The sequence below is a fragment of the Haliotis asinina genome, chromosome 2 (assembly GCF_037392515.1).
Source record: "Haliotis asinina isolate JCU_RB_2024 chromosome 2, JCU_Hal_asi_v2, whole genome shotgun sequence".
Classification (NCBI taxonomy): Eukaryota; Metazoa; Mollusca; class Gastropoda; order Lepetellida; family Haliotidae; genus Haliotis; species Haliotis asinina.
In genome coordinates this window covers 20,442,781-20,463,574 of record NC_090281.1, presented here as the reverse complement: position 1 = coordinate 20,463,574, position 20,794 = coordinate 20,442,781, and the positions used below count along the sequence as shown (strand labels likewise).

At 38.6% G+C, this 20,794-nt stretch overlaps 1 protein-coding gene across 1 annotated transcript; it reads right to left on the bottom strand.

The window, feature by feature from the left end:
* Nucleotides 1–310: 310 nt before the first annotated feature.
* Nucleotides 311–17,958, bottom strand: LOC137272337 (WD repeat-containing protein 38-like). The gene is made up of 8 exons (XM_067804706.1): nucleotides 17,143–17,958; nucleotides 11,944–12,064; nucleotides 10,655–10,771; nucleotides 9,656–9,753; nucleotides 7,993–8,073; nucleotides 5,064–5,378; nucleotides 3,178–3,375; nucleotides 311–876 (listed from the first exon to the last, which is right to left on the bottom strand). The coding sequence occupies exons 1-8, from the start codon at nucleotides 17,236–17,238 to the stop codon at nucleotides 724–726; spliced, it is 1,179 nt and encodes a 392-aa protein (XP_067660807.1). The 5' UTR covers nucleotides 17,239–17,958; the 3' UTR covers nucleotides 311–723.
* Between the last annotated feature and the right edge of the window lie 2,836 nt (nucleotides 17,959–20,794).

Below are 20,794 nucleotides of genomic sequence, written 5' to 3'. Positions count from 1 at the left end.
TGTATCAACCTTGTACAGTCTATTTCCCCATTACCAACCATTTACGCAAAAATCAGGTGATCATGACACCTAGACTTCAAACGATCACATGGCCCCCAAGTCAAAACATATATTTCCCAACATTAGTAAATTTGGGTAATTCAGCTATTTTGTGTGGTGTATCTTGTATAAGGGTAATACACAAATCTGTCTACCCCAGACCTGAACCTAGATGCCTCCAACAGGACCGAACCCGGGCATTCTGTGTGACAGGCCTACCACTGCACTATTGTGTTCCACTAGACTGAGATTAACAAAAAACAAAACAAAGAACATTTGGCATTTCTTGTTAGAATAACATACAGCAAGCATGAGAACATACATTTGGCAGGGTACTCAAGGATAAAACCACACATGCAAAATAATACATATTTCTAAGTTCACCTTCATAGTTCATGACTATTTCAATCTTTATTTGCTCAGATTGCAAACCACAAAAAACAAACATATACATTTTGTAATAGAATCATGTGTCTACGGCACAGCCTGATCAACTGTTAACCACACAGACATCCACTCTGACACCTTTGACGATGCAGGCAAGTCAGGAATGACTAGGTAAAAAGGAAGCAGTGTTTGGTATACATTAGCACACCATCAAACATTATTCGATGAAATCAGAGATTGTATCACAGTGTGGTACCGTATCAATGAGTCTTACAATTCTTCATCCACAAGGGGACTTCAAGGAGTCCCTGATCTCGGTAGGGAAATCATCTTTTCTGCTACCTGAGACGAGGGCATCTCATGGATTGCCAGAGTGGTTACAGCTGCACCACAAGCCACAAGGGCACCTCCAGCCGTGAACGCACAATGATGAGCCTGATCAGTCTCCCCCTGCAAGTAGAGTGAGTGAGTGAGTTGGGTTTAAGGTTTTCTTAAGCATATAGGGCCACATTGTGACATGACCTGTGAACATAGATAGATAGATAGGATATTTATAGTCTGGTTCATAATTATTGAGAATTTTTCTTCTTACTTTGAGCTATCCTAACACCTCAACTGATTCACTGATACTTAAAACTAAGTAATGGTATAAGGGAGGTAACTCATCTTGGCCTACTGAGTATAGTACAATTAGAGTTACCTCCCCTGAATTTGTAGCAGACGTCATTTTCCTCAGCACTGTCAACAATGTCTGCTGAAGATAAAAGAAGGTTGATTTTCGAGTTGTGTAATCAAGGAATTGATGATGTAAACACATTGGCAGAGAGAACAGGAACTCCTCTTTCTACTGTGTATAGGATTAGGAAGAATTTTAAAGAGGGAAATGATTTGGGGCACCAGAAAGGAGCAGGGAGACCCAGAAAATTGGACTTCTCAGATCGCGTCCGGCTGGGAATTTTAGCGTCTAAAAAGCAAAGGGCAAGCATCTCCAACATCAGGTATGAAATGATAGAAAGGGGATCAACAGTTGTATCAAAATCTACAGTTAGAAGAAATTTGATTGATCTTAGATGGGAGAAAAAGACTGGAATTCCTTCTCCTCTCATGAAACAAGAACATAAAGACAGGCGTGTTGAGTGGTGTTTGGCACATGAAAACTTTGACTGGGAAAAATGTGATTTTTACTGATGAAAGCTCAATATGGGTATATCCCAATAATGTGAAAATATGGACAAAGTCTGCGTCAGCACCGTTGTATCGACGACCTAAATACAGCCCAAAGTTTCATGTATGGGGAGGGATATCCTTCTTAGGAACGACCACGCTGTGTGTGTTTGAGGGAAATCTGACAAGTCAACGTTACATTAACATATTAGATAATTTTCTCCTTCCAAGTGCACATGTGTTTTACGGAAATGACTGGATTTTGCAGCAAGATAATGATCCTAAACACACCGCAAAACATGCCAAGCAGTGGTTTCAGGAGAAAAATGTGACTGCATTACCATTTCCTGCATATAGTCCTGACTTAAATCCCATTGAGAACATTTGGGGGATGATGAAGGAATGTGTGAATCAAAAGGGGTTGACAAAAATTGAAGACATGAAGAGAGAAGTGGTCCGATACTGGGACAGCATAACTCACGAGACACTAACCTCTCTGATAGGAAGTATGCCCACCCGTCTTAGACTGTGCCGTGAAGCTCAAGGAGACTTGATAAAATATTAAATTGTTACCTACACAACATGAAAAGGTCAGTTCACTTTTACAATACATTCAATTTTATCTGATTTGTTCTCCTTTAATAATATGAAATGCTTTAGCTATTCTCAATAATTTTGAACCATACTGTATATAGCGTACATAACCATGCACTAGTGCATGCTCAAGGCACTCAGGGTTAGAACTGGTGTTCAGGAACCCAAGCTTGACATAAGGGGTGACCACTGGCATCAGGCGGTCAGGCTCACTGACTTTACTGGCAAATGTCATGGTATCCTCATTGTGTAGATAATTCTCATACTGTTGCTCACAGGATTGTCTGGTCCAGACGTGGTTATTTAGAGACTGTCATCATATAGTTCGAATACTGATGAGTGTGCCATTAAATAACAAACCAACCAACATTATGGTGTGTTTCTGAAGACATGACATTGTCTAAAATGTTCGCTCCTTACAAAGTGTTCATAAAACAGTGGTTGGAAAACTTTATATTAATCCATGTTTCCTCCTTAAATAGACGACACATACGTTTTATGATTGAGCTTTCGGAGGATCAGACAGTAATTGTCACATCATGGGATTTGGTCTCATGTGTATCCTGCATTCCTAAAGTTTGTTTTCATATAGTTTGGTCAATGTTTGCAAGTTTGGTATGTTTTATCCTGCACTGTACTTGCTGGAAATTAGTAAGTCTACTAGAAAGAACATAGTTGCAATGTTAAGGAAACATCTACTCCCAGGGATAGTAATAAGGCCCATGACTGCTTTCTAGGTGTGCATTTTTGTCAACCTAGGTGGTTATCCCTTGTTATAATGATCATTTCAGTGTGAGGATTCTCAAAGAATCTTTTTAGCTTGTTATATTTTCAAAAGTTAATTATTCTTGCAGAATTCCCATTGGTTTTCAGGCACCCAATATACCTTGTCAAAATACAACTTATGTACAATTTGAGTTATTATTCAGTTTTTTTATAAGCAACAAGCACCCTATTTTTAATAGAGCAATTATGTCCATGTCTTTGCCTTACCTCCAGCACTTTGACACACTTGCCAGTGATGACATCCCACACACGCACGCTGTCATCATCACTAGCACTGGCCAGATAGGTTCCATCAGGGGAGAAGGCCAGAGCTTGGACCCATCCCTCATGACCCTCACACACATGGAGGATACGCCCAGTCCGTGGGTTCCACATCCTCACTGTCTTGTCCCACGAACCTGAAGCCTGTAACATCAACATCATCTACATGACCAGTTAAGACGTTGACTGCCTATAATGAGTACACTAGCAGTATCAATTCCAGTCAAATTTGCCACTACGAGTTATCTCGTTGTAGCAACATTTGTATTTTAAAGCAGGTCACCCATGCTGGCAAAAGAGGCACAAGAAACAGATGACTCCTGGTGTTCTTTGTTACCACCAGAAGACGATTGCTTCTTGTGACTATTTGCTTACATACCACTGATGTTTTAAAATACCACTGATGCACCTATGAGATAACTCATTGAGGCAAACTGGACCACACATTGACACTAGTGTTTCAGTGACCTCTGTTGTTTGTCCTTAGCAATAACTGTTTCAATACCAATGTTTGTATTTATTTTATTAAAAATTGAATCCATATTAGCTATAATAATGGTAATGCTAGTTTTCAGGGCATTATTATTTGCAGATTCCTTTGGTCTTTTCAACTGCACTCCTTTGTCTGGCAGTTAATGAAAGAACTTCGGCTTGTGCAAATGACAAAAAAAGAGCATTACCCTCATACTAGTGATGCCATGAACTCTAGTAGGATGCAGACTAACAAGATGAATTCGGGATTTGAAACATCAATCATGGAATTCTGTCAGCAGGAACCCACATGGTACATCCACCATGCATCGTCTAAGACGACTAGGTCACATGTCCTGACAGGTAAGAACCAGAGTAAATAATACTGATTGTTCTTAACCTTGAGTTATCTGGCAATGTCTTCTCACCCATGACTTTTGTTGCCTGGTAGAGCTTTATACCAATTCACTCACTCATTCACTCAACAGTCATCCAGTAACTGAAAAGAATCCCACAGTTTGTGAAGACTTGTTACATACCAAGAGTAATATATGCCCTTTCAGCCCTGCTGATGTTTGCCTCAACAGAAAATACAGAAACTGGTGTAATAATTATTGGCAAGTGACAGGTATTGTTTCAGATACGAATAAGGTATGAACTGCCTGAAAACCTTTAAAATCACACTTTTGACAGTTAAAACCTGTACAGAAATGATAATTAGCCTTCTTTCCTTTCAAAAGGTATATTTATTGGAGTTCCGAGAACATCTGTTATAAGTCAACTTTTCAATTATTTTATGCACATCATGTGGGCTATAGAAGCTGACTGGTTCCTTCTAAATGAGAAATGAGACATACTATCATACAGACACTATATGTTTTCCAGTTTACAAGTATTTAATGTCCAGAGATCAAATACCACGTGAAAATCACAAAGCGCACAGTAATGTTTATTGCCACTGAAACAGACTCATATTATCACCAAATATTTTCACAGTATTCCAGCTTTCTTGGAACTCTCACACTTTCAAGATGTATGAAATGCTATTGAATTCCATGACAACACAATGGTTGATTGGCTTGTTTCTTCAGCAATATGGCGACAGTCTGAAAACAAATCAAGTCCAGACCTGACAGTCCAATGATCAACAGCATGTGCATCAGTCTACCCAATTGGGATATGATGACATGTGTCAACCAAATCAGCAAGCCTGATCATCCAATCCCATTACTCGCCTTTCTCTGCAAGCATAGGTTGCTGGAGATCAGTTCCAACCCACATCGTCACAGGAAGACATCACAATGCAAGTGATCACGTGAAAACCTTAATAGACCTAGGAAGATCAGGGATAGATCACTGACCAGCATTCCATCCTTGGAGAAGGCAACAGCATGGATGTTTCCCTTGTGTCCTGACAGCACCTTCACCCCCTCTCTGTTGGCATCCCTCACACCGGGGCTGGTTGAAGGGGTGGGGCTTTGTGGAGACAGAGCCGGGTTGGGTGACAATGTTGATGTCTCAGTGGATGGTCCCTCAGCTGATGTTGAGTTAGACGTCGCTGCTGATGTTGATGTTGATGGTGAAGGTGATGTTGGTGCTGTAGCTGAGGATGTTGTAGATACAGTTGGTTTGGGTAGATCCCATACTCTAATTGTCAGGTCCCAGGATCCGGTTGCCTGAATATAATGGTGATTGGGAAAAGTAAGGAAGGATAAATACAACAGCACAAAACTTTTCACTGGTGTGTTTAGTTGTTAGTGAGTGAGTCCATATTTAAGGTCACATCAGCAATATTTCAGCTGATCACAAAGACAACAATTTATATATTAAACCTGAATAAATGTAGAACACCTGTCATAAATCGACAATAATACCACTAGAGTATGTCCAATTTTGACATGAAACTTGCATGCTTTCATAAATTGGTATCATTGGAGAAAACAGTACAATATAGAAATGGGTTGTGGATCACCAGAAATTGAAGGTAAATCACCATACTAGGGAAGGTTTCAGTACATTTCACTCATGTTGGTCCATCCCTTTTCCAAACTAGGTCAATTAAACCGTTTGTTCACCCCTAACAAGAGATGTTTCACCCAACTAATTGAGCATCAACGGAGAATGATATTAACCAGGGGTTAAAAAATCCCATCATCTGACACCCAGGACAAGTCAGTTTTCATTTTGGGCAACCGCATAATGGTGTCTTTCTTATCCGCAGGCTACTAGATACTTCCATTTATGGTTTCAAACTGCAAATTAACTTGGATTTCATTTCATACTTGCTCAAAATGTAGCCATTAAATTCAGCAATGATTATAAAGCAGAGTTATCTTTCTTTGCTATTCATCACTTTTCGATCAATAGTCCAGTAAACATTAACATCAGATACCATGTTGATTTATTCTTTCATCATGTTCATAACTGCATCATCATGATTATGACATAAAATCAGGGTAGGTGAAAAATGTGTCAGGCTCCTTTCACAAAACAACCTTTACTAAAGTTAACCTTAACTCCCATTCTTTAACACTGCACTAAGGTTACCTTAGCGACTTTCAATCACCTTTGTGAAAGAAGCTCCCGGACAAGTTATTTTCTTAAAGTTACTTGCCCTGTGGCAAAAATTAAGTGCTACTGTGTCTTTGTTGAGATGGCACATAGGACATAAGCTTATATCTCATCACACTTAAACATGACTGAACACAAGTCAACATTGAGTAAGATGTTACACTTGCATTTCTGCCATGGTGACTGCATTTTTGGAGATCTGCCTCAGCTGCCACTGTCTGTCTGTCTGTCTGTCTGTCTGTCTGTCTGTCTGTCTACATGTTAGTACACAGTGCTCTTATAGACCTATTTTTCACATATTTAATACTCATTGACAAATAATGCTTAATTGATACCTTTTAATTATCCAGTGAGTAAATTTAATCTGTAAATTGTTATTTTTCAATAAAGTAAATATTAACTCGTCTATAGAGTGACTCTATAGCCTCTCTGCCTTCACCTGATCTAATGCAGCCAATATGAACTGATACATATAGTCAAACAATCTGAATTGAAACAATTTTGTAGTTAATGATCGGAACTATTTGCTTGGATGAAACAACCTCTCAGTGGAATGAAACTGTATGGGGTGAACCAGCCTGGGGTGAATCAGCCTGGGGTGAATCAGTCTGGGGTAAATCAGCCTGGGGTGAATCAGTCTGGAGTGAATCAGTCTGGGGTGAATCAGCCTGGGGTGAACTGGGGTAAATCAGCCTGGGGTGAATCAGTCTGGGGTGAACCAGCCTCGGGGGAACCAGCCTGGGGTGAATCAGTCTGGGGTGAACCAGCCTGGGGTGAACCAGTCTGGGGTGAATCAGTCTGGGGTGAACCAGCCTGTGGTGAACCAGTCTGTGGTGAACCAGTCTGGGGTGAACCAGTCTGGGGTGAATCAGCCTGGGGTGAATCAGTCTGGGGTGAATCAGCCGGGGGTGAACCAGCCTGTGGTGAACCAGTCTGGGGTGAACCAGTCTGGGGTGAATCAGTCTTGGGTGAATGTTTGGTGTGAAATAACCAGTTACTCTGTGTAACATGGCAACATGTTTATTATGGTACTTCCAACTAACACTGTACATCACAGCTTGAAATGACAGATTACCCTCAGGGACCATGGCAACATATTTATTAAAGTACATGAAATTAGCAATGTACGTCACAGTTTTGAAATGTTAGTGTCTGTACTGCATTCTTGTTTATCACGACCAAACCTCTCCACTGCTTCTCAAAGTCACACAAAGTGTCCTCTAAATCAACAAGGTGTACATTCACAACAATCATGGAATGTGTGTTTTGCTGAAGCTCGGCTAAAATACTGACACACAAATTCAAATTTGTGAGATTTTATCATAGTTATGTTTCACAGCCAGTTAAACTGGAGATGGCATCTCTCACATTTTGTATACAATTAAAACTAACCACGCAACAAAAGTAGTCACTCATTGACATTGTATTTTTGTCAAATGCAAACTGCAGTAATGCAACGAAACCAGGGTCAGCTGTCCCCATGTTTTACTGCCAACAGTGAGTGAGTGAGAGTGATTTTACTTCGCTTTTAGCAATATTGCAGTATCATCACAGCAGGGGACACCAGAAATGGGCTTCACACATTATGGGGAACTGAACCCAGGACTTCGGTATGACGAACAAATGCCTTAAGCACAAGACCATCCCACTGACCCCATTACCAACAAACTGATGACCTGCATGTGGTATTCATGAATATCCTTTCTCAATTTGACTTACGATCCATTTCCCATTAGGGGAGAAAGCGATGGACTGTACTAGGTTCTCGTGTCCCAGGAACATCCTCACCCCACTGCCCGACTGCAACAGCAACCACCACAAAAAATCTATATTATCCAAAAGGGAAGATTTCACATTGAGAAAGACAACTTTTCCTTTGCACTGTTTTGATGAGAATAAGATGTCATAGAAGTGCAGTATCACAGTTACTTGACTATGTTCATAACATATGTATGTGTGAGTGAGTTTAGTTTTACGCCACACTCAGCAATATTATTACTAAATGGCGGTGGTCTGTAAATAACTGAGCCTGGACTAGATAATCCACTGATCAACAGCATGAGCATCAATCTGTGCAACTGGGATACAATCACATGTCCTAAACCTAATCAGCGGGACTGACCACCCGATTTCGTTAGTCACCTCTCACGACAAGCATGGCTTACTGGAGAGCAGTGCTAGACAGCATCTTCACAGGATGACTTTCCTGGTGTGGGCTCAAGAAAGTGGGCTCAAAAGTGTTCCAGAAAGTTCACTGAGAAAGTGAAAATTATTCCAGGTACCACCTATTACAACTTTTTCATCAAAATTATGGTTCTATTTATCCCAAATGAATTCAAAAGGGGGATACAATGTATGTTTTGATTTCACAAAATCCAGCAATAATCTTTTGGGTAAGGGATGTAAAATTCAGATGATGGAAATCTGTGTTTCCAAACAAATATATCTGGATACAAGGTAACTGACAAAATAGTTATAAACAAAATTACATATTTAACTACATAAAATTCAATTCAAATCCATAAAATCCACTGTAACAATTCACACATACAAGACATCGTTGACTGTCAGGGGTATACTGCCTTCAAGACTTCAGGGACAAAATGTGGAACCAGAAGCGAAATGTGCTTGCAAAAACATATTTAAAACTCAGGTTTTTTCAGAAGGCACAATGGCAAAAACATTTAAGCAACAGAACAGTGTCCTCAGGAGATGAGCCAAGAATAAAAGTTCACATTTTGAAAAAAAAAAAGAATTTTGCTTCGACTCTTTATGAAAACTCTTTCTTTGCAAGCCAATTAACAGACATGGTATTTTGTTTGGTTAGAAATGTAAGACTGCCACTGCAGTTTAGCATCAATGATGACAGATCTTTAATCAAAGATTGCCTTATTTGGGCTTCTTTGCTAATTTTATGTATGCCGTGTTTCCAAAACCTTGGAGGTAACTGACAACAAATTGATCCATGAAACAGTCATAGCGCCATGATGATCATAACTTACCTACTTTAATATAGACTTACAACTGTAGTGGTACAAAGAGAATCATAAGTTCCCATACATTAACATTGCCTGTAGTAGCACAGAAAGGATCCAAAATTCCCATACATTAACAAAGACTTACGACTGTAGTACCATAAAGAAAATCACACATTCCCATATGTTAATATAGCCTGTCACAAAAAGAATCCCAAATTAAGACACACTGGCATAGACTTACGACTGTAGTCGCACAAAGAGAATTATAAATACCTTATCAAATTGTAAGATTTGGAAAATATTTTTCAATGCCTGGTTGATGGCAAACATGTTTTGCAAGGCTTCCACGTCTTCCACAGATGTAGATAGAATTATAAAACTTGTAAAGTGGTAGAATTTGTTACCTCAACATCCCACAAGATGGCTGACCTATCCCATGATCCTGAGCACAGCAGAGTGCCATCTGGTGAGAAAACCACCACCTCCACACTTTTGGTGTGACCTACAACAAACATGTCTGGTCCAACATGTCTGGTCAAAGATTGCTGACAAGTTTGGTCAAAAATTTGGTCAAGGCATGCTTACAAACATTGCTGATAGATTGTCAAGAATTCTGTCAGGGCATGCTTATAAAGATTACAGACAGATTGAAGAAGAACTTGGTCAGGGTGTGCTTATAAACACTGCTGACAGACCAGTAAAGAATTTGGTCAGGCTGTCAATCGCTGGTCAATTTTTATTAAGATTACTGACAGATGGAACAAGAATTCAGTCAGGGCGTGCTTACAAAAATTATTAAAAGATTGGTCAAGAATTTGGGCGTGCTTATAAAAATCACTGACAGACTGGTCAAAACCTTCTTCAGCGCATGCTTACAAAGATTGACTAAACACGAATTTGAACAGAAATATTGCAACTGATGACCAACATATGGTAGAGGAAGTGATATACAACTGTTTTTACAGTGCAGCCAAAGATATATGTTGTTATATATATCATAGAGTTAACTTAATGCAAAACTTATTAATAACTAATTCAAAAATTAAAATGTCAGGCAGTCAAAGTCAGTGCACTATAATAGATACAATATGACACAAAGAAGAGATACAATGTACCTGAATTGAAAACTGTATCTGAAAAATTGTAGGATGTGGCAGATTTGCAGAATTGTTGACATCAGCGAGCGAGTGGGTGAGTTTTAGCTTCACGCTACCTTTAGCAATATTCCAACAAGAACATGGCAAGGAACGCTAGAAATGGGCAGTACACATTGTACCCATGTGGGGAATTGAACCCAGGTTTTTGGCATGAGGAGCGGATGGTTAACCACTGCTACCCAACTGCACCTACTGTGGAGATCAAGTTTGGGGCATGAGATACGATGTAGTCACTGCTGCACTTGCCTTGTAAGAGATGTCTTAGTGAAGCATCTCGCATACGCCACACCCGTGCGGTCTTGTCATATGATCCGCTCGCAAAGTGGCGACAGTCACCAGTTATGGCCACACTCTTTATTGCACCTGCAAGGGAGTATTAGCACCACTGAAAACTTTAACTATAATCTGTATATATATCTATTTATATATATCCTATCTCATGGACTGTCCTCTCTCTCTTTTATTCAATTGCTGAATGGAATTGTTGTCGCAAAGTGGCGACAGTCACCAGTTATGGCCACACTCTTTATTGCACCTGCAAGGGAGTATTAGCACCACTGAAAACTTTAACTATAATCTGTATATATATCTATTTATATATATCCTATCTCATGGACTGTCCTCTCTCTCTTTTATTCAATTGTTGAATGGAATGGAACTGTAAACAAAGTTTCTGGCCTTTCTTGAACACTACGCCCGGACACTCCCCACTGCTCCTACTCCTGGACAGCTTGGCAATGCACCCGAGAAGCATACAGCCCACTGTCTGGTCAGCCTCCATCAGAGGGTCAGTCCCAAAATGAAACAACTTTGATCAAAGAGTCACTTCCACAATGACACAAATTCCATTAAAGGGTCAGTCCCGTAATGACTCAACATCAGTCAAAGAGTCACTACCACAATGACACAAATTCCATCAAAGGGTCAGTCCCGTAATGACTCAACATCAGTCAAAGAGTCACTACCACAATGACACAAATTCCATCAAAGGGTCAGTCCCATATTAACACAACATTCAGAAAAGGGTCAGTCCCATATCAACACAACATCCAGCAATGGGTCACTCCCGTAATGAGTGAATGAGTGAGTTTAGTTTCACTCCACACTCAGCAATATTCCAGCTGTATGGCAGCGGTCTGTAAATAATCGAGTTTGGACCTGACAATCCAGAGATCAACAACATGAGTTTCAATCTACGCTTTTGGGAACTGATGACATGTGTCAACCAAGTCAGCAAGCCTGACCACCCAATCCTGTGTAGTTGAATCTTACGACTAGCATAGTCGCTGTATATGGCATGCATGGGTTGCTGAAGGCTAATATTCTCCCCCGGGACCCTCACGGGTTCACAACTTCAATCAAAGTGTCAGTCCCACAATAACACAACTTCCATTAAAGAATCAGTTCCATAATGACACAGCATAATCAAAGAGAGGAAAATCAAGTGGCAACTGATTCATTGACATGTGTAATCATGTGACAGCTCTTTACCTCCCCCTGCTACAAACCTCAGAAAGGAGCGCTCAGTGTTTTACCTGAGTGACCTTTCACTTTACACACAAACTCTCCAGTCCTGGCATTGAAGATTCGAATTCTCTCATCATCAGAACCAGTAATCAGAATCTGGAAATCACTGGAAAATGCCACACAGTTCACCTGAAACAAAACACAAGTGTCATATTGGAAACAGATTCTAAATGAAGAAGACAGGTAGAGTGACACAACCATCCCAAATGAACATCTGTGTTAGAATCTATATTTTCCAACCTATAACAAAAAGTTGCTTTTGAGCAAATGAGTTAATATTTAGCATGACACTGGCAATGTCTCAGACATGTCTTGACAAGAGCAATTTATAAATTAAAGATAACATTTTCAAGATTAAAATCTATTGATGATGAACAGTAAAACTTATAGAGAATCACAAATATTAAGATAGAAATTAGAATGTTATCATAAAAGCATATACTGAGAAAAAATAAGGGATCACATGAAAGGACAAGTGTTCCTTTATCTTTTCCAAGGTTTGTACACAAGCTTTGTATCACAGAGCCTGTGAAGAAACCTGGAAAATAAATCAGTGAACACTTGTGCTTTCAAATGATACCTTATTTTTTCCCTCAGTATGTCACTACAGAGAACAATACAATAAAATGGGGCTAGTGATCACCAGCAACTGAAGGAAGATCACCACCCAAAGGACCGTGGGGACTTACAGTAACTTTTGCTAATGGCATTGACCCTTGCTGAAACAACTCCATCCCTTCAGCCACTGGCTATTATACTCCAACTTAGCCAAGCAATATCACAACATATACTGAGCTCCAGATAATTTTTCAAGCAATTGGGTATTTACTCCTATGTCTGTTTATGTATAAGTAATTGCATTTTTTAATAGTAACTAGCATTTCACATACTCCCACTAGTTTAAAGAATTGAGTACTTTTATGCAGAGTGTCTTTTCTTTTATTGGGTAACAATAACACTTCTATATATGTAAATATAAATGCTTCGCAATAGACCTAAGTTTTTAGTAATTCTGATATTCCCAAACAGTTAGCAGCCATTTTTGAACAGGCAACATGGAAGTGATGTGACTACTATAGTCAACTCCAGACAATGGCTACGGCTATAACAGGATGTGTATATATATGCATGACTTAACATTTGCTAACGCTGTTTTAGAGTTCGGGCTCCATGATGCATTATCAAGCCAGTTTAGTTTAGTTAGTAAAGTATACAAAGTATTTTAGACCTATTGTCTTTTAAGTAATTCTTATGCATTTTCATACTCACAGATTTGTATTTGAGTAAATGTCATTTTCATTGAGTAAATCAAGCGAATAGGCGACTTACCTGGAGCCCCGACATACTATATTACCTCACCATAACTTGTTACAAATTGTTTTCCAAACTGTGAATACTCAAGTTCAACCCCCGTCATATCAAAAAGGCCCACCTTATTTTGGATAGGTGGGCCCTTGGGTCACCTAAGAAAAATCCTAGCGCTAACCCTGTATTCTGAGATTAAACAAGTTAAAACCTTGTCGCCTGAAACATACCTTGAAAGAGATGGGACTTAGATACCCTCTCAGGGGGACAATAATTGTATGGTGCTTCGCCCCTCATTGTTGAAGGTAGATGTACTTGACCACTTTCTAAATGACATTGTGTATCGATAACTTTCAGCCAGTTTACATTTGTCAGAGGGGTACACATAGTCTGTGGTCTTGAATACTGTTTGTCCTGCGGGGTGGGGCAGTCAAGTTGGTGGTTCAAGCTTTCGCTTGTCAAACTGTAGACCAGGATCTGATTTCCCAACATGGGCAGAATGTTTGAAGGCCATATTGAGTGGCCCCCAACATAATATTGTTGGAATATTTCTAAAAGCAGTCTAAATTCAAACTCACTCACTCGCTGGTTGTCTGACTTCCATTTTGTTTAAGCTGCAGTGAGTGAGTGAGTTAAACTTTATCATCACACTGGCAATATTTCAGCCATATTGTGAAGAAAACAATTACATTCAGACACAGTAATTTAATGGTAAATTGTAAAACTTGTCATCAAAGAACAATAGAAAGAACTGGATTATCACTGATTCAAATTTAAAACTAGTAAGTAGATCTAAAACAGTTTAAAGGTCACATGCAAGCAAAAAATCAAACATAATTAAAACACAATTTTCACTTATTCATGACATACTAGTATAATATGCATTGCTGATTATGAAAAAACAAACAAACAAAATTCAAAGTGTACAATCACAAATCAAAATTGCAATATTTTGTACTTGGGTCTATGTTAGAAACGAAGGACCCTTGATACCGAACCCAGTCGGGGCCGGCGGATGTGCACTCAAGTGTAATGAAATCTTTTCACTGGCTGGCTCATCTGCTGATACACTTAGCCGGTTCTCTGTTTATGATGTATAAACATGAGGAATGAGTAGATTACTTAATTGTTTGTGTAGAAAACCAAGATTAGACTACTGCTCATGACCTCATACTCCGAGTATAAATACTGTTTCAAGCTCTGCAAAGCTATTCACTGTGCATGCATATGGGCGCAGCACAGAATAGCTGTTGAAACTAGCACTGGGGGGAAATTAGTAAATCATTTGAACTCTGAATTCGTAGGCTTTTTTCCATCACATTGGTTTTTTTTTTCAATTTTAAGGGCTGAATTGGCATTTTTTGGATGATTTGTTTCAGTAAGTTCATACCAAAAGGTATCAGAATCTGCAAAGTTGTGTTTTATGTTGCATGTGACCTTTAATTATAGATGACAATACAAGATAAAAACTGGCTATATGTGATAAACTATTGTAATGTACATACCATACTAGGGACTTAATATCCTTTCAAGACAATAATTTTGCAGCATTTTAACCCTAATTGATGATAGAGCCACTCACAATCAAAGTTACTACAAACTTCTAAACATAAAATATTCATCTATTTACAAATTATTCAACAAATCTAATTCTTTTAAAAATGTAATAATTAAATGATAACTTATATGATTAAAAAGATCCGTCATAGTTCATGATTTAAATAGTTCTCTCTTGTGATGGAATTAAGCTGCTGTGGGTTACATTGCTGACTTTGTGGGATGTCAATAAAGTACCTGACTCAGAGAATGTGGGTTCAAATCACAGTTCAACTTCAACCCTAAAAGTTCTTGAATCTATACTTTACTGAGAAAATATCATGATAAATATCTTAAAAATGACATCTGACCCCTTCCTAAATGGAAATGTGAATTCATGTGTAAGCACCAAGCCATGGTGTACCTAATGAAGATAGATATCTTCTTTATTGCAATAGATGTTACGTTTCAGTGCAGATCCTATCACAATTATCAAGCAAATAACACTGAAACATCATATCTATTGCAATAAAAAAGTTGTCAATCCATAAAAGGTCTTCCTTTTCATAAAACCAGCTTCTAAATGCCACTTAAAGGTACTTAATGTTGAAAATATTACCTTATGTTAAAAATATTACACTGCAATGAATGAACACATCGCATGGATACATCTCCACATAACAGCATGCCACAACCACAAAAATGTATTGAATTATAAAGATGGTAAAATATACATTTTTAAGTTTAAGCTTTAATCTTTGTAATTATTTAATATCTATGATGGACAGCAGCAGGGTCAGGTTATTCTTCAATGACCAAAACACAAAATAATTTCCAGCCCTTTAACCCCCTCCCATAAATGTCAGGGTCTTAATCCTTTTTTCTCATTTTTTGGAGGCAATTGTTTCCTTGTCTATGGTTTACATAACCAGTTTTTGCAGCACACTTCCCAATCCCTCAAAACATCCTAAAATGCATAAATACTGTTATTTCAGTAAACACATATATTTATTGATCTTTGTAAAATCTTCATTTTGCTAAATATACTTTACGTAGCCTTAGAGACATAGCAGTTTTTGCAAGCTGTCTGTGAAAACATTTTTCACACTTTTCAAAAACACTGTTGAATGGAAACAGCAACTATTTAAGGTGAATGACTCACATGTTACCAAACAACTTTACTGTATTGTATCTTTGTCATTTTCGTATTTTTTCTATTTCAAATGTGTACATGCTCCACCATTTGTTTACTATATTTTCTAGGGCTTTTTTTCCCATTACATATGCCTGAAATTAAATCTTATTTTCTTTGGTGAAATATGATTTACTTAATAATTATTTACTTATAATTTACTTAAACTTGAACGCACTATAGACATATTACATAAAAAAATGAGATTGGTCACACGGCTTGGTGAGTTTCTAAAATATGACACACAATCTTAACACCTGTATCACATCCATGTCATTCCCTAAAAAAACACAGGCAGTGTTTTGCCAAAAAAAGGTTAGAGCTAAATTGACTGTGAGTCAAATAACTTTACACAGTCACAGGACAGTCCCTATGGTGAATCCAACACAGGTTTCCACAAGCTTTAACCACAAAACTACCCCACAGCCCTAAATGATGAATGAAATTATGAAAAAAACTGCTTTGAAAGAAACAACGCAAAACTTAGCAAAGTGAGAGATTTGGTGTGGGTACAAATAATAATATTGTGCAGACCCAGGGACTGGGAAAGAGAACTTTGACAATGGGACATTTTCAGGATTATTAGCCATTTCCTTAATTGTGAATGGGCCACTGCCTTGTATCAATAGTGAAGTTCCAAATTTTAATGGGCCGTTTTTCATTCTAATGTGCAAAATGGCCCATGGCCCCTGCCTTTCCCAATCCCTGCAGACCTCTATACACAGTGAATTTCTTTCTGTGTACATTCTCTACATTTGTGCACAACAGAATGGCATGAGATGGGTACACTGGATAAAACCAACATATATATCAACATGATGTGGCATCTGGCAACTTTCTGTCAAAGTTATAGCTACTAACATTTTGTAATGGTACAGGCAAAAATATGTGTGCATATGTGCATGTGTGTACATGTATGTGGAAGCCTGTGTGCATGCATGTATGCAATATAATTGATCATTCCAACATAATCTGCCTCACAAATCAATTTCAATTCAGTTATCATATTGAATATGAATTCATCTACATGTAATATCAGTCATATCATACTTATTTGCCAATTACACATAACAAAATGTCTTTAATTAATGTAAATAATTTTGTAATATTTAAAATATTTTTTGTCACATACACTACAACACTCAAAATTACCACTGAAAGTAACAATAATCACCTCATCCTTGTGACCTCCAAACTGCCTGAGATCCAGTTTGTGTAGTTCTTGTGGTCCCTTAAACATGTCCGCTCTATCCTGCTGTTTAACGGGCATTGTGACCCAAATGATTAGACTGTTAAAGTTCAATCAGTATCCTTAGAGCAGTCTCTACATAATTTACAGCTGACACTTCCCAGTCTACAGCCGTAAGTCTCATCAGGCTCACACAAGTACACAGACTTGTTGTTAAACTTAATAAATGATTAATGTATCTATATTCAAAAGCCTCCACAACGTCTTGGACAGCACTTCTTGATTACCTCATAAAACATTACAGGCAACTTTCCTCTCAATCACATGTGGACCCAACTCCTGACACAATAAAACTGGATTTAGTTTGATCGATATACGTCTCCAGGCCATAACCAGGTCAATAGTCAATACGAAGAAAAGAACTGCTGTTCAATACTGAATATTATCCTTATCCAAGTGGGGCGGCTCACCCCTATTTTTCAGGTTATATGTTTTTATCAGTACTAATGATGGCCCGTATGTCTCAAATATCACAACCAGGTTCCACGTGATCTCATATAAACACAATCGCCACCACAGTGATCTATCGTCATTTCACAGCCTAAGTTGTTTAGACTATAACTTTTTTCTTCTCTACATTCTGGAACGCGGATGTTGCGTTTTATTTCCGACTGAAATCATGTATACATAGCTTTCTCATGACCCTGTTGATACTATACCGATGATACCTGTGTCAACCGACTCTAACAGAGAGGACATTATTTTTTTTCTAACAAGTTGCTAACGTACACAAATAACACTTCCGGTTTGTGTTAGAGTCAAAATAGAAATCAGGTTAAAGCGAACCAAGGGCTATCTCGCTCATTTCATGCATGGGCAAATTTGTATCAACCATTTATATAAAATGATCTATTGGGACGCAGGACATAAACTTTGAAACAATTTTTCAGCTTTAATAACGCAATTCCAAAGGGTGCGTGTGAACACATTTCTTCAGCACTGAAGCAGTGAAGGCGCAAAGAGAAGAGTGCAGCGCCGAGCAAAAGCTCGTACACGCCGAGAATGGTATTAAAGCTTAAATCTGTTAATCCTATTTAGGCAATATTAATGTTCACTTAAGCTTGTATCTTATCTAATTTGATGAATGCATATCTTGAACAAGGTACCTGCATTATTCCGTAATATCCGCTATAACTTATGAAATTTGCATTATGTTTTCCTTCATTTACTGTAGCATTGCACGGAATCATTCAAATGTACTATTGTTGCAAAGTTCTCTGTAGACAGACATACAACATCGAGTCTTAAAGGGAGGTAGAGTACATTGGAATCATTCAAATGTACTATTGTTGCGAAGTTCTCTGCAGACAGACATACAACATCGAGTCTTAAAGGGAGGTAGAGTACATTGGAATCATTCAAATGTACTATTGTTGCGAAGTTCTCTGAAGACAGACATACAACATCGAGTCGTTTTCAGAAACTTCTACGCTGTAGGCGATTATTTTAAAGAATGGTTCCCTAAGGTAGTTATATATTAAAATATTTCAGTCATTTTACGCATTCGCTAAAAGTAAATATTTAGTTAATATTTATGAAGTTCCAAAAGAAGATAACATTTTAATGATAATTGATTAAGTATGGTGATAATTATGTCAAACTTATAAAGAAGTACATTGACTTCCTTTTCATAATAATAATAAAAGTAAAATAAAAAGTTTGGACTTACAGAAAGAAAAAAGTGTGAAAAGAAGAACAAATTTATAAAGCAAAATTAACTCTTTAAAACTACAGAAAATCATTTGGACAGCCAACAAAGGTAATGGCAAACATAACAAACGGCCTCAAATAGATGAGAAAGGAAAGGTGGTGGAAACAGTTTTGTTCTGTACCCGGCGACTGTCACCTAGAGGCACCACGGGTCCCTGAGTACGATCACTCAGTGCATAAACAAATAACTGGGCAGTTCTGTTACACATCACCAGATTGCCCAAAAAGAGTTATCTAAAAGTTCAAACCTAATACAGCTCCTGAGTCTGAAACCGGTATTGGAACTTGTTCCCGTGTGTCCAACCATCACTATATCACTGTTTCAACTCTCTCGTGGACACATGGGATGTTCCTGTATTCCTCCATGTTTCGGCAAATGTCGCACACTACTTCCTTGAAAAAAGGGAGTATTAACTGATCCAAAAGCCATTCCGCTGTACCACATGTTTGAATACACAGTATAAATTATTCACAGTCACCTTAATGGTCTTCCAATGATATAATTTACGGAGCAGCAGAAGGGGCAGAGAAAGAGATGTTGAATGATGCAAGGATTCAACTTCTTGTACTAACAATTATATTGGATGAGGCTAAAACATAAAACCGCAAACTCTCCGCGTGCTGGATCGACTACAAAAGCCTATGACTCTGTATCCCATGAATGGACTCTGAAGTCTCTTCATTGTCTTGACCTCACTGAGCGAGTACTTGATTCATTCAAGTCTTTGACGAGCTATTGGTCGACTCAACTTGAAATGTACTCGCATGGGCAGATAAGGACTTTGGTTTCCATTCCAATCAGCAGGGGGATATTTCAGAGGCACTCATCCGGGCCTCTGCTTTTTGTTTGTCTTTAAATCCTTTGAGCTGTCTGCTTAATAAAAAGAAGGGTTTCCATCCTGGACCTCCTCAGCACAGATTCCCCACACCGCTTACTCATCTCCTTTACATGGATGACATCGAGCTCCTTAATAAGGGAATACGAATTTGAAAGAACATGTTCTCATTTTCGAGTCCTCTTCATCTGAACTAATAGGTAACGAATGACGGATTGGTAAAGTTACAGTGGGGAGAAGTGATTGAGCATCTTGTGGAGGATCAGGCCTTCCTCTTTTGGAATACGGGTTCGAGACGTGCTCCAGAATGCCCGGATTTGAGAAAAACATGGGGCCGATTATAAAATTCGCTAAAAATCTCTAGCTCAGAGTTAAATGCCAGAAAAAAGGTCCAAATTACCAATTTTCTTTTTGCTGTGCCAGTCCTTTCCTATTCATCTGGAGTAGTTTGATTGGCCAAAACAAGACACTCAGAGTATTGACCGCCTGACCTGAAGGATTATGCCTGATAATAGAACCTACAACCTTCCCACCCTCGTTCCTCTCTAGGTATTGCATATAATATAATCGTGTCAAATCGGGCGGTCGAGTTTGATTAACGTGGAGGCTCTCATTTTATTATGTACATTTGAACATATTTATTTATCGGGTGATCCTTTGGTGATGCGTGTCAAGACCCGTAATGAAAGCAAGGAATTCCACATCGATTTTAAGCGTGCCAGTGCTCTTTGAGAGAATTTGAATTTGTTGATGGTTATGTGTTGCTGGACGGTATGGTGGTGGGAGTAAACCAGGTGTTGTCCTTCACCACAGAGCCCAGAGTCGATCATTTGTGGGAAAGCCATGACATCATGCAGTGTGTGGAACAGAATAGTAACCTTCGCCTTCGCCTGGAAGGGTCTGCTGGTCTCAAATGTGAAACTGAGGGCTTCCTCTTTGCTGCTCTGGACCAGCCACGTCCCCCTTGCAATCGCCAAAGTGTGTTTCTTAAGAAAAATATGACCACGAAATGTCGACTGTGCAATGAATTT

What these genes read in the sequence shown, in the direction of transcription:
- LOC137272337 (XM_067804706.1), bottom strand. Translation starts at nt 17,238, where the DNA reads ATGCCCGTTAAACAGCAGGATAGAGCGGACATGTTTAAGGGACCACAA. An exon ending in TAAAGTGAAAGGTCACTCAG is followed by an intron (nt 10,772 to 11,943) that starts GTAAAACACTGA and finishes ACTCCCTTGCAG; the next exon opens with GTGCAATAAAGAGTGTGGCC. An exon ending in ACTAAGACATCTCTTACAAG is followed by an intron (nt 9,754 to 10,654) that starts GCAAGTGCAGCA and finishes TGTTTGTTGTAG; the next exon opens with GTCACACCAAAAGTGTGGAG.